At 36.8% G+C, this 14,417-nt stretch overlaps 1 protein-coding gene across 1 annotated transcript; it reads left to right on the top strand.

Moving 5' to 3' along the window:
• The first annotated feature begins 2,328 nt into the window (after positions 1-2,328).
• LOC147407208 (Sas10/Utp3/C1D family) lies at positions 2,329-14,314 on the top strand. The gene is made up of 9 exons (XM_086435649.1): positions 2,329-2,478; positions 2,636-2,713; positions 2,863-2,950; positions 3,065-3,244; positions 3,332-3,517; positions 3,602-3,775; positions 3,878-4,032; positions 4,179-4,305; positions 13,971-14,314. The coding sequence occupies exons 2-9, from the start codon at positions 2,664-2,666 to the stop codon at positions 13,980-13,982; spliced, it is 972 nt and encodes a 323-aa protein (XP_086291775.1). The 5' UTR covers positions 2,329-2,478; positions 2,636-2,663; the 3' UTR covers positions 13,983-14,314.
• Positions 14,315-14,417: the final 103 nt, after the last annotated feature.

The following is a 14,417-nucleotide window of genomic DNA, read 5'->3' as shown; positions in this document are numbered from 1 at the left end:
TACTTAAATTCCTTTTTGTTTTTGTTTTTCGGTCGCCTTACCTACATGTGTAAGTAACAAAATTTCAAGTGGCACACACCTTTTAATCGATTAAAAAATGGGAGCTTTACTAGGCAGACCTATCTGTGGCAATTTTTTATGTTAACAAAACCCTTATTAGAGCGCCACTATTGGACCCCAGCTTTACTTTTTACACCTCAATCTATTAAGTGATTTATCACATCCCTATTAAAGATTAAAACACACCATTTGAAATTTAAGAGCTATTATTGACAGGTTAGGATCCCTTGACTCCTAAATCTAACAAAAGTTTGATTCATGTTGTTACCTCAACATTTCAAAGCATTATAACACATAAATAACACATTCAAACAACTTCAACAGTTGTTTACAAATAGGATTAGACTCATATAAGATTTTATAAAATCTTAAATCTAACAAATAGAAATGAGAGAGAGAGATTCTATTAGCACCCCAACTTTTACTTATTGTCAATCATTGATTTATTTGAGGGTGTATCTTTAGTTCGTGCTCTGAATATGATGAAATTTTGAGTTCGATATATTGTTCATTTTAATTTCCAAAATATGCATTCGACATTTTTATAACTTACGAACTCGTGAGTTTGTCACTTTTAATATCTACGAATTCGTAGATATACTAGTGAATTTGTGGATATACCAGTGATTTCATTGATTATAAAAGTGACAATTTCACTAGAAGTGCATGCTTTGAGAATTAAAATGAATGGTGTGCTGAAACTGGAATTTAGACATAGGTTGCGCATGTTTTGGAAAAAATCTCTTTATTTTATTTTAATTGGAGTGTGACAAGTAACATTTGAGGTGCTCATAACAACTCTCTTATTATAATACCATAGTTGTATAAAACAATGAGTAATCTTGCTTTACTCATTTTGTAAGATTTAAAATCCCACTAAAGGTCCTCGAGCTTACTCTATGGCATCCAAAAACACGATCTAATGTCATCCATTAAGGAAAAAAAAAATGTTATTTTTCTCTGTTAAATTATAATTTTAAATTTCGAAGTTCGGTGGGAGTTCAATTGGGAGAGAATAATACATTCTTTTTCGGGAGTGATTCGTCTTTCCCAAACGCAGCATACAACTCTCTATTGTATTGCGTTTTCCAAGTGTGCTTGTTCCCCCCTTCTTCCTTACCATGGCAAGTCTTTGTGCCATCCATTTTCAGAACATTGATTTAAATATAAAATTATCTTTAGATTTCACGATAAAATTCCAATTAAAAATACAAAATATATTTAATTAATATTTTAAATCACAAAAACACCATTATCAGATATTAAATGGTAAAATATGATATAAATTAAATTATTTATTTAAAATTTTAAAATATCTATAATTTTGTTTTTCTATTGTGTTATGTACAAATTACTTTAGTTAATATTTTAAATTACAGAAAGATCCTTAGAATATACTGAATCTTAAATATGCTAAAAATAAATTATTTATTTAAAATTTTAAAATATATACATCATGCATAAATCCTACTTTTTGAATGCATGTGCCTCTGTACATGTACACGTGCATTTGATACCCCCATCACATGTTCTTTTCACTTAGGATTTGAACATGACATTAGTGTCTTACTGCAACATGCATCCGACTTAGTTATAGTTGTGAGATAATGAACAACGTCTTCAATAAAAGGGTAAATTCCCATATAATTATCGAAGTTTTCAAAATTATCTAAAGTGTTACATGTGTTGACACAATTACCACGTAATATTGACAATTTGATAAATTCCTATATAATTATCGAAGTTTTCAAAATTATCTAAAGTGTTACATGTGTTGACACAATTATCACGTAATGTTGACAAAGTGTTACATGTGTTGACACAATTACCACATAATGTTGACAAAATATTATCAAATTGTCAACATTATGAGATAATTTTGTCAACATTAATAATATTTTAGAAATACCGAAAACTTTTGTAATTGTTTGAAAAATTACCCTAAATTAAAATCAATAGAAATTAATTAATTATATCAATAAAACACAATCACAACTGGGCACGTACCTTGCACGTGGTATCTAAACTAGTAAATAATATAAATATCCTTTTTATTTTTTCAATGTACGTGTGTTTGCATGTTGCACATGCCACCACCTACCGGCATTCATGAATAAAGAGGACTGTCATTGACACACCAATTGCACACAGTTGGTGTGGTGTTAGTAAAAAATGACGTGTCAATATCAACTCTTTAAATAGTTTAGACCGATTTAAAGTGAACGATTTGAATCGTCAACGTGTCGTACGAGAAAGTTTCCGTGTTTTAAAACCATAATCGATTCAACCAGGGTTAGGGTTAAAAGAGAGGCGTCAGTCTACACGAGAGAGCAAACTACAGAAGCGCCTCGTCTCGTGTATGTATCCATCGTTTCTCATTCAGTAACCCTAAACCTATCAATCTCTGCATATTAAACGGTAACTCCTTCTCTTCTCTACTCGTTGCATCTGTTACTGTTTCGTTGGCCTCTTTACCTAAATCGTCGTGAATTTCGGTTTTTTTTTAATTCTGAAATCAAACGAGATTATTTTGGATGAATTTTAATTCTATACGTTCCACTGTTTGATTTCTTAGGTTTCTGATTTTACCTGTTTTACGAACAATGGATGACAAGTCCAATTCCTCAGCTCTTAATGACGAAACAGTAAAAAAGTAAGTTTGAATTTTACTGAGACCATAATTTGCCGTTTATTTACTTTTCAACCTCGTATAATTGTTCTTTGATATTTAATTCGTGGAAGAACAAGCACAATTTGATAGAATCACCAGATTATGAATTTGTTTATAATCTATTTATTCAGAGAAACACCTCAATTAGTTGCATTATTGAAAGAAATGAAGGAAGGATTGGATGCAGTGAGGAGTAAAGTGCAAGCTTTAACTGTTAGGGTATGGATGACTTCATGAATCCCACTACTTTTTAAATAAAATAAAATTAATAGACGTGTCTTTGTCTTGGTTTCTTTAACAATCACTATATTTTTATTGGGTTTCATGAATTAGGTGAAAGAAAACCATTTTCCAACTGCGGACGGTATTACTTATCTCGAGGCTAAGCATCTGTTGCTTCTAAACTATTGCCAGTCCATTGTTTACTATTTGTTACGTAAGGCAAAAGGGTTATCCATTGAGGGGCACCCCGTTGTTCGAAGCCTTGTGGAGATAAGATTATTTCTAGAGAAAGTATGTATATATTTAATTCATGTCTCTATATTCTTGATTCAGTTATGTGTTTCCTATGCCATTTCTTACCCCCCATAATTCCAACAGGTTCGTCCGATCGATAAAAAACTTGAATACCAAATTCAGAAACTCACAAGAAACGATGGGATCGTAGAGGAGAAAATTGGTCACGACGAAAAAAGGCAATCAAGTACCTCTTTGAATGCGGAGGACGAATACAAGTGTAAGCCGAACAGAGATTTGATTAGTAGCAAAGCGAGTATGGATTCCCAGGTGGGTTGAGCTAGTATGAATTTTCACATGGTCAGTTTGTAGCAACAATTGAAGTTATTTAATAGTTTTTTGTTTGAGTTGTAGGACGGTGATGGTATCTACCGACCTCCCAAGTTTGCTCCTGTTAGTATGGAAGAGGATAAGATGTCAAAACAGGAAAGATTGGCCCTGAGAAGGGATAAGGAAACTATGCGGAGAGCTAAGCAAAGTACTTACGTTAGAGAGATGCTGGATGACTTTGAAGGGAGACCCGAAGAGGTCAGTTGTGAATTGGGTTTGTTGTGCAGCTTAAGGGGTAAATGCATTTGTGGGTTTTCTTGTTTATATATTGTTTTTTTTTTTTTTAATGGTCCAATGCAGGTGAGAGAGGTTGTTGGAACTGAAAGTAGAGAGCTTATTAGATATAGAGCAAAGATGGAAGAGCGTGCTCGACAAGAAGAGGAGCTTTTCACTCGTGCACCCCTTACAAAGATGGAGAAAAAGAAAGAAAAACACTTGAAGAAGTCAAGAAATGGGTATGGATGTGCATGAATTAATACTAGAAGTAGTAATAGAGTTATTGTCATAGAAAATAATGACATTTTAATGGATCTTGGTCTTGTGTGGTGCAATTTTTTTTTGTCTGATCTGACGTCCTATATTCTATATTCGTCTGTACCAGATTGCTTGGCTTAACAGATGATTTCTTCGATGAGGTTAAAACTTTGGCTTTTGAGGATGATGGTGGTGAGCATATAAGGGGATCCAATAATGCTAGTGCTGGAGGGAAAAAATTCAACAAGCGCAAGGTATACCAAAATTTAGGGTATAAATATTCCATATCTAATTTTATTTTTCAAATTTGTTGTGTTGAATAATCAAGCTATTCAAGACTACTTCTTTAATTTTTTTTTTCTTGCAATTTTTTACCATGGATTATACTTGGTCATATTTCATCACTTGTTTACAACTTCATTTTTTTTTTGGATAAATATAAATTTTAATAATAAAGAAAAGGAGAAGAGGAAGCTGATATAGCCCCCAAACCACATAACAAGAAAAAACAATAAGGAAAAAAAGAAATAAAGGAAAAAAAAATACATGCCCGGTGGGGGGTTACGAGTCATAAAAGATTTTCCAATTAAAAACAAAATCTTAGAAGCACACTCCCGCAAAGTCGTTACTCATCTTTAACCAAAAGTAAAGAAACCCCAAAATCTCTAAAATCACTGTGTGAGACGAGCTCTTATTGCTATGGAACACCTTATTGTTGCGTTCTCTCCAGAGACACCAAGCAATGGTGGAAGAAAGGATAACCCAAAGATACCTCTTTCTAGTAGAGAAGATATTGAAACTCCAGCCCTTTAAAAGCGTAAAGAAAGATAAAGGAAGAACCAAATTCAACTGGAAACGAGATAAGAAAAACATCCAAATAACACGGGAGAATGAACAATGAATTAGAATGTGGTTGACGGACTCCCCATCCCTTGAACAAAGATGACAAATTTGGGGTAATTTACCCCCGATAGATCAAATTATCCAAGGTGAGGATTTTACCCAAAGAGGCAAGCCATAAAAAGAAAGAAACCTTAAAGGAACAAGAGTGGACCAAATGAGAGATGGAGAGAAAGATACTTTACACGACGGAAGTAAGCAATAATAGAAAGACTTAACAGAGAACTTCTTATCCTTAGCCATGAACAATTCCCTTCTGTCATGTTCGTTCTCTCTAAATTGGATCGAATTAAAGATATTAAGAAGAGATGTAACCTTCGTCAATTTCCAATCATTGAAATTCCTCATGAATCCTAGATCCTAAGAATCCGTGTTGCCATCCTAAATCAGACACTATCTTACTGAGTTGCTTTTTTTTTTTTTTTTACAAAGATCAAGCATACGAGGATGTAAATTGAGTAGACAGATATGAAGTTCTGCACCAAAAATCCTCTCAAAATCTAACCTTGTCCCCCAACCCAACTTTGAATCTAATTTCCCTATTAAACTTATCAACATCCTTCAGTATACCTCTCCACACACTACACCTGTAAGTTCCTCTAGCCTCATCACTATACCAACCAAACCTCTTCTCTTCATATTTAGCCTGAACCACCCTGCTCCACAAGTTGTCTCTTTCTTCCCTGAATCTCCAGAGCTACTTGCATAGGAGAGTTTTATTTGTTAAGTTTAGCCCTATAATCCCTAGGTCTCCATTTTACTTTAGAGTGCAAACTATCTTCCAATTCACCAAATGATACTTTTTACCCCCATTATTATCATTCCACAAAATTTTTCATGAGTTTAAATCTTAACTTCCATCGATTTAGGCAACGAGAACAGGGATAGGAAGTAAATCAGAATACTCGTTAAAATATTTTTAATCAACATAACCTTATCTCCTTTGGAGAGATATTTTGCCTTCCAAGTACTCAATTTCTTTTCCATCTTCTCGATAACTCCCTCCCAGATGTTTTTACTACAACATGGAGCCCCTAAAGGTAAACCTAAATAGGAAGAAGGGAGCGTATCACTACTGCACCTCAAAGTAGTTAAAACTGGAAGGTTTGACACTTCACCAACCCCAAACAACTTGCTTTTCTGCAGATTGACATGTAAGCTTGAAATAGCTTCAAAGCAGCATAATTAAACCTGAAGAGTTTTCACTTGTTCTCTAGAACGATCTAAGAACACTACGGAGTCATCTGCGAATTGAAGTTGCGAAATCAAGGGGCCCTCAATGTTCACTCTAAAATCGGATAACCTCTCTATTTCAATGCCCCTCTTGAATAGTTTCCCCAAGTCCTCTGTCACTATAAGAAATAAAAATGGGGATAAACGATCACCCTGTCTTAATCCCCTAGAGTTCCTAAAATATCCTTCTGGACTACCATTGACTAAGATAGAAAAATAAATCGAAGCTACATACTTCATAACCCACCCAATCCACTTAGAACCAAACCCCATCCTACCCAACATATACTTCAAAAAATCCCAACTCACATGATCATAAGCCTTTTTCGCATATTGATTTTTCTATTAGCCCCACCTTCTTATCTTTAATCCTAGAATCTAGACATTCATTAGCCATTAAAACACCATCCAGAATTTGTCTTCCCCTAAGGAATGCACCTTGTTCAAGACCAATTAATTTCTTCAAAACTTCTTTCAATCTGTTTGCTAGCACTTTGGAGATTATCTTGTACACTGATCCCACTAAACTAATAGGCTTGAAATCACTCAAGTTACCGTCTCCACTCTTTTGGGAATCAAAGCTACAAAGGTACTATTAAGGGCATAATCGAAGCACTCTTTTTCTTTTAACTCCTAAACCATCTTCATGAAATCTTCGGCTACAATTTTCCAACAATGTTTGAAGAATTCTATTGTAAAATCATCTGGCCCTAGTGCTTTGTTCCTACCTATGTACGCAACAACTAATCTCACTTCATCCTTCCCGATCTGTCTTCCCAACCATACCCTTTCTTCATGAGTTAACGTGTTGAAGTCAAGATTGTCGGGGGAGAGGTCTCCTATCATTTCTTTCCCTATAAAGCTCTTTGTAGTAGCCCACTACACCTTCTTATACCTTCCCCTTCCATCATAATCCCATTGATCGTCAAATTGGCAATTTGGTCATTTTTTCTATGATAGTTAGCTAACTTATGGAAAAACTTAGTGTTATTATCACCCTCTTTAAACCATTTGATCCTAGATTTTTGTCGTCAACTTATCTCCTCCATCAAAGTCACTCTTTGGAATTTTAACTTGAACTCAGTTCTTTTCACTCTTTCATCTATCTCTAGCTCCCCCACTTCCTCCTTGGAATTTAGGACATCAATTTCCTTGAGGAGCTCCCCCTTTTTCAACTCTACCCTCCCCACTTCTTACTTGTTCCACCTTTTCAATTTCTCTTTCAGATATTTGAGCTTGTTCTTGAAAACAACACCTGGGTACCCCACCATTGGACACTCCCTCCACCAATCTTCGACAAGATCTGCAAAATTTCGGTGAATAAGCCGCATGGTCTTAAAATGGAAAGGAATCAAACTAGTCGAGATTGCCCTGCCTCAATAACAATAGGAGTGTGATCCAATACGAGACTTGGGGCTGTTGTGTGCACCACATTACGAAACTTCTCCCAATCCCCACTCACCAAAAAACTATCTAATCTAGACATCCTAGGGTTAGCTTGATTATTGGACCAAGTAAACCTTTTACCGAGCGAGGGTAAATCCATTAAGGCAAATCTATTTACAAAAGCATTGAAGTCCCTCATCCCTTTTGTGATTCTCTACCCCCCATTCTTTTTATTAGTGAATCTGATGACATTGAAGTCCTCACCCAGAACCCAAGGCTTATCCCAATAACCTGCGAGATCCTCCAATTCTTCCCAAAGTTGTTGTCTCTCCCCGCTAATTGTGGGGCCATAAACCCCTGAGAAAATCCATTGAAAATCCTTATTCACGCACTTACAGAGGATAGAAATGGAGAAAGCCCCAACGAAGCTGTCAATTACTTGAATCAAGTCCTTATTTCACATCAAAATAATGCCACTTGCACTCCCAAGAGTTGGAAGAGCAACCCAACCAATACCCCCCACCAAAGATCCTTTATCCCCTTATCCTCACAAACCGAAAGCTTCGACTTTTGAAGAGTGACCAAGATAGGCCTTTTTTATTTGATAAAAGCTTTCACTGCCGCCCTCTTCATTCTATCCCCCAAACCTCTTACATTCCAAGACAAAATCTTTGTCGATATAGAAAACTTAAACAAGAACCCTAACCTAAACCACAAACCACCTCTTCAATTATTCCACCTCATTGGCTAATTTTAGCCTAGAAATCCTCTTCACTGATTCCATAGGAGCCACCACAACAACCTCATTCGATTGATCTTCCCTGAAGGTTTGAATTTCCTAGCTATCTGAAGCAACAAGGCCAAATTCATCAACACCCACTTCACTTTCCTTGCTTAACTCCTGCAACTCTGCCTCAAGAAGGGTCTTATCCTTCAAATCTCCTATAACTACTCTTAAGATAAGAGAACAATCCTTATCATCTGTCTCGGGTATTATTCCAAATTCCTCCGCCATACTCAAGGCTTGGCTCACTAACCATTCGACTGTTTCCATCTCTGTTTGGACTAACAATTCCTCCACTTGAACCGAGTTTGGATCTTCTAAACCTCTGTCAGCCCAATGTCCATTGAAATACCCTTTTGTTTGATTCAAACCAGTCACCTGATCAGGAATCTGAGTCAAGGGAACTGCAGACAAAGAAAATTGAAGGACATCTTTACTAATCTCCATCAAATTATCCTCATCTTGAGCGAGCTCACTGTTCTGGGGAGTATCGATCAAGGCCAAAGGAGTTTGAGGCCTGTTAACAGAACACCAGGGGAACATAGAAAAACAACAGGAAGCCCAAGCATAACCCATACAAAAAACTTGCAATGAATTGTTCAAAGAAGGGAGGAGAACGAAAGCAAAAGGAAACGATGAAGAGTTTGAGATTCCTTCTTTGGAAAATTCTCCCCGGCTATGCTTCCATAAACTCAAAATGCTCGAGCTCCCTGGATCACGCGACAACCCATGATGATTCCAAAGATTGTTACGTAGTCTGTCCCAAATTTGAGAGACTGGGATAAGAGAGCCATCTGAATGTCTTTCCTTCTTAATCAGCTCCAAGTCATTGCCTCCTTCCTTAAGCATCTTCTCTGGACCACCTTTCGAATCTGATAGAGTACTCGAAATCTTCAAACACTCACCTGAACTATCTCCCTGTGACTGCCCTCTTTCTTCTATTGTCTTGCCAAAGGATAGAGATTTGGGCAGCAACTTGCTAATAGCTACGGAATCTTCAATCACAACCTCTCTTGGAACGATGGACTTTCGTGTCTTAGACCCACTTTCTAAGCACTCTCGACCCTTAAACCTATGTAGTAACGCAACAGACTTCTTCATTGGATAAGAGTTATCCAGACTTGTAGCCCATTTCTCCTTGTGCGAAGGTACCCGATAAGGATTAGATCATTTAGATGCTCTCGAGTAACCATTACTTTATCTGTTTGGGCCTCAATTTCCCCTTTATTGCTATTAGTGTCAATAGCCTAGCCTGTCAAACAAGCTTGCTCACCCAAAGAAAGCAAAGAGGCTTTACCTAGGTCCATCAAGGATCCCCCCCGCATATCATATTCATAATGGGTAGATTGATCCATGGGCTCTATATGACCATAGGGATTTAAATCCAAATCTGCTGAAGATGCTTCAACCCAAACCACTTTTCTGGGCTCCACTATTAAATCATTAAAATTCAGACAGCTATCTACCTCTGTATTCTCACCCTCTGTCCCAATTGCCATATTTCCTGCAATAGCATGCTTCTCGTTTAACGCATCTGACAGAACTTATAATCTCATGCAATCTGTCTGATCAAATTCAGCACCTCGAATAGACTTCCAAAAGCATTCTCCCACATTAGAGAGCTCAACCGTCCGGTCCACTGCAATTCCTAGGGATCCACACTTGTTCTCATCGTGCGGTAAAGTTGTTTGGCTCAAATTTATATTTTCAAAAATCTCTCCCGGGACTACTTTAACCAGGCCTAAAATGTTATCAACAGGTCTGTCTTCCCTAACATTATGAACTTCACGATTTACATTCAGTTCCACTGGAGCATCAATCAGGGGGCACCCCGACTGATCCTCTCCAACATCTTCTTCAATTGCAATCGGCGAAACCTCTTCACACTTTAACAATTTCTCTGAAGTTCTACTTCTGATGTCCTTCTCCCCATCTCCCAATAAGACCCCCATCTCTGTCTCTCGAGCATTTGCTACACTGACTTTTGTATCGTTTACCACTGTGCTAATCCCAATTGCATAATTGAAATCTGTTAAACAGACCTTTAGCCCTCTAGGGATTCTCCATTTTTGCCACCCCACCCTAATCCTCGCCGCATTCAGATTATTAAAAGTCTTAGTTTCCTTTGAAACTTTTAATAATTTGCTCATTTGATCTGTATCTTCTTAAACACTATTTTCTCCCACAGATAAAATGGAAGACCTGAGATTTCCACCCAACAACCCTTATTGGGCCACTCATTATCCAGTTTGTTTATTTTCGAAAACCATTGATTAATTCCAATAATACGTCCATCTACAACCACTGATCTAAGGACACAAAGCCTCTTACTTTCACTCTTAGATCCCAAACATAAAACTTTCTTGTTGTTATTCCAAGCAAGAAACGGGCTCCCCAAGGGTATTCTCAAAGCATCTTTCACTTTATTCCAATCCACTGAAATGTTATTTGTTTCACAAATGATTGCCCATCACCAATCGCCATAAGCCGAAGCATCAAACCCTTTTTTCCCTCCCCTAGTCGAAGATTCAGCTGCATACTTGACTTTCTCTGATCCAGACTTTAATCCTTCATCAATGGGTTTCTTCCTTAGATCATTGAACCATTGATTATTAACCTTATTAGCCAATATATTCTTACCTTTTTCCACAAGATGGGTACCATACTGATTCTGTTTTCCTCCATCCTTATGAGCATTGACCACTGGTACCATCTTCTCCTTTGGATCTAGGATATTCTTAACATGAAAGCGAAGGACTTGCCATCCTTTTCCTTCAACCCCTTCCGGAATCATCAAAGGTTTCACAAACCCTTTCGATGCAAACACCTGAAGACAAAGGAACCTTCCATAGGTGTTCTCAAACCCCGTTGCTAGCAACACTCTGTTATCTAATGAGCATTTAGCCCACAACGACTTCCTCCTTGTAGTGGCCTCTTCGAGAGCCTTACAGAACCATATGGTCTCACCACGAGATAATTTAATGGATGCAATACCTCTAGAACCTGATTCCTTAATCTCAAACCTCTATTACCTATGATCTGAATAACCTAAACTTCGAAGTTCTTCTCGATCTTGATCGCCACCATTGTACGCTCGCTTACACTTCATTTTTTTCCGCATAATTGTGCAAGTATTATTTTAGACAATTTTTTTATGATAAAATGATAAAATGATGATTTCAAGTATTATTGATAAAATGATAATTTTCTTGATTTGGTTATGTATTTGTCGCCTTGTTGATGTTGGCAGAGGCAAAGCATATTTTATTAATAAAAAGGTGGCCACTCACCTTGCAAACATATACAAATGCAAAAAAAAAAACCAAAATTAAGAACATCAACAATGAAAAACAACTAAAGGATCATGAGTCACATAATGTATCCCATTTATACATTGACATAATGTCCATGTATACTTTATGTAGGGCCCCACTTAAAACAATATTATGAAGGTGTTCGTCTTTCACATGCCATATGCTTTAGTTGCTTGAAAAAATAGGAGGTAGCCCCTACGATGCTTCTTGTTGCGGGAACCCACCATTTGTGTGATAACCTTTTTCCCCAATTTTATATTTAGTATTTAGTGAGGCAAACTATTCGTCCATGATCATATAGCAACGTGGGATTGTGTAGTTGTTTAATAGAAGTATAGAACAAAGATGGGGGCAGACTTAAGATGAAGACCATGTAGTTTAGTTTTGCATTAGAGAGTTGACGACATTATCGTCAAACTTTGAACTATAAAACATGGTAAGTTTCTTTCAATCCTGTCATCAAATTTTAATCAGATTTTGATGCTAAAAGCATAGAAAATTGGAAACTATGTAAAGCAGCCCTGGGTCCTATAGGGTCAAAGTGTACTTTGGCATCAACCTCATGTTTCAAATGAACTCCTTAGATGCAAAAGTTAACCTCTCGAAAGGTGGTGTAAGATAGTCCCAAATATGTGACTTCCTACACTGACTTTATGACGATTTAATCGTGATTTTTTAATGTCAACTTTTACAAACTTTGCGATGAAATCATGAACTTTGACTGCTGTGCTCTAGAGTGACTTATTTATTCTTATCTTTTAATGAATTTTAAGGGCCAAGATTCTTTGTTTTATTGATGGGCAATATTGTCATTGAACAACGGAGAAGTTATTGGAAATGCACTGTCCCTCAACCACACAACACCCCCTCCCCCGTCCTTTTTTGTCCCTTTCAATTTCCTTAACTATTTAATTGGTTCAGCTGTAAAACTAGCGATGGGGTTTGCTCCCTCTCGATGTGTGTTCGAATCTTGTTGTCCTCCTGAATTACTCTGTTGCATGTTGGGAAATTTCCATAGGGTTGGAGCACGCGGCCGTAGGCACTAGTCTCATCCCAAAGGGTGTTAGGGTACCCTGCAATTTTTAACAAAAGAGTTTAAAAAGTAGTGTGGTACTTAATAAAGGCTTTGGTGCCTAGAATATCTGATACAGGCAATTTGAACATAATGGTTAAGAGTTCTGTGGGTTATTATTTGCGAAGGTTGGGCTTTTGGATTGGCTACAATTTGAAGCTGCTCCCATGGCTACAAGAAATGGTATGCAGGAGTGGAACTGGTGCACAGGAATTAGTCAAGTATCCAGTATTTTGCATAATTGCATACCTCAGTTGAATTGATTAGAAGTGACTCTTATTGTTCCTCCTGACACGATAGCACACCCAATTTGCCCGAGACATTTTTTTATGTTTTTTTGATAGGAAGTTATAGCTGCAATTTCACCCCTTTCAATGGGAGATACTAGAGGTGAGTAATAGATACAGACCCTTTCAATAGGAGATACTAGAGGTGACCAGGAGGCTCCTGAAGTGTTCCAACAAAAACAAAACGCATTGCTCTGAGGAGTCCCAAAACAGTTTTTTTTAATACTTAATTCTTTTTTTCGAAAAAGGAAAAAGGGCAACATGACTTGCCACATTATAACATAGAATATGGGGACCAATATTTTGTAAATGGGTCACTCTGTAGTGTATATTGTATCTTGATGAAGTGTGTCTTGTATTTGGATACGAGGAGCTTGCACTTTGCAGTGTGGTCAAAAGTTCAAATATTTTGTTATTTTGCAATGAGGCCTGATTTTCTGTCTTACAACAGTATTTCATTTATGTTTTTTTGCTTTCTTTCACCTCCTTGAGGATTTTCAATGTAGTAGGGTAGTGTCAAGCCGGTATGACCTTGGTAATAGTCTAGTTGAAATTTTCCCATAGATATCAAATCATTTAGGTGACTGGTGTTAGATACCTTCTTTGTTCTGGTCATACATACATGTTCTGACACCCATGCAGCTGACCCCAAATTTTTTGGGACAAGTCTTTGATTATGATGAAGATGACACCTGTGGATACAAACGGTGAATCTTATCTTTAGGATTTTAAGATTGATATAGTATATAGTATCTGAACTGCAAGTTTATTATTCTCTACACCTCCCTCTTTTCTCACCAACTCTTGCAAATACTTTTTTTTTGCTAATTAGTTCATTTTTTTTTTTCTGTGTATTTCTGTTTATTTAGTTCACAAAATTTTCTAGAGTCCCACCAGTTAGATTTTACTAACTGTGGGTCTGATGCTTACTGCCCATTTGCAGAGGAAGCATTAAAGGATGATGGCGGCATCATATTAGTTTAGTGATTGATCAGTGTCTGGGTTTGGTCTTCTTGCAAGAGGAAGTGATATGTGAAGGAGGATTTTGTATCCTTTACCAGATTCAAACTAAAAGATGAGAGTTTTGCAACAGCACACCATGAGCATCAAATAGCCTGGTGTGGCCTTGGTCCTCGTTTTCTGAGGCAGAGAAGTATTAATGCAAATTCTTTATGGTTGGTTTGTGCTATTTTGATACCCTGGGATGGCCGTAGTGAATCGATCTTATTTCTAATGTAATATTTATTGTAGGCTCAATTTGTTGTGCCAGGGAAATTATATTCTGGATACAATTTTTTGTGATTCACAAGAAATGCATTTTCTTTCATGAAAAAAAAAAAAAAAAACTTTTAGTCTTAAATGTCGGACTATAAAATTTTAAAAAAGATGC

This window comes from Akebia trifoliata, chromosome 3 (genome assembly GCF_017979445.1).
Source record: "Akebia trifoliata isolate Shusen 1 chromosome 3, ASM1797944v1, whole genome shotgun sequence".
Taxonomy (NCBI): Eukaryota; Viridiplantae; Streptophyta; class Magnoliopsida; order Ranunculales; family Lardizabalaceae; genus Akebia; species Akebia trifoliata.
Note: the sequence above shows the minus strand (reverse complement) of the source record. Positions and strands in the feature narration are given on the sequence as shown.

Excerpts from the sequence above, each read along its gene's own strand:
- LOC147407208 (XM_086435649.1), top strand. The coding sequence starts at position 2,664 with ATGGATGACAAGTCCAATTCCTCAGCTCTTAATGACGAAACAGTAAAA. Across the intron at positions 2,714-2,862 it reads AATGACGAAACAGTAAAAAA|AGAAACACCTCAATTAGTTG; the intron begins GTAAGTTTGAAT and ends CTATTTATTCAG. Across the intron at positions 4,033-4,178 it reads TTGAAGAAGTCAAGAAATGG|ATTGCTTGGCTTAACAGATG; the intron begins GTATGGATGTGC and ends CGTCTGTACCAG.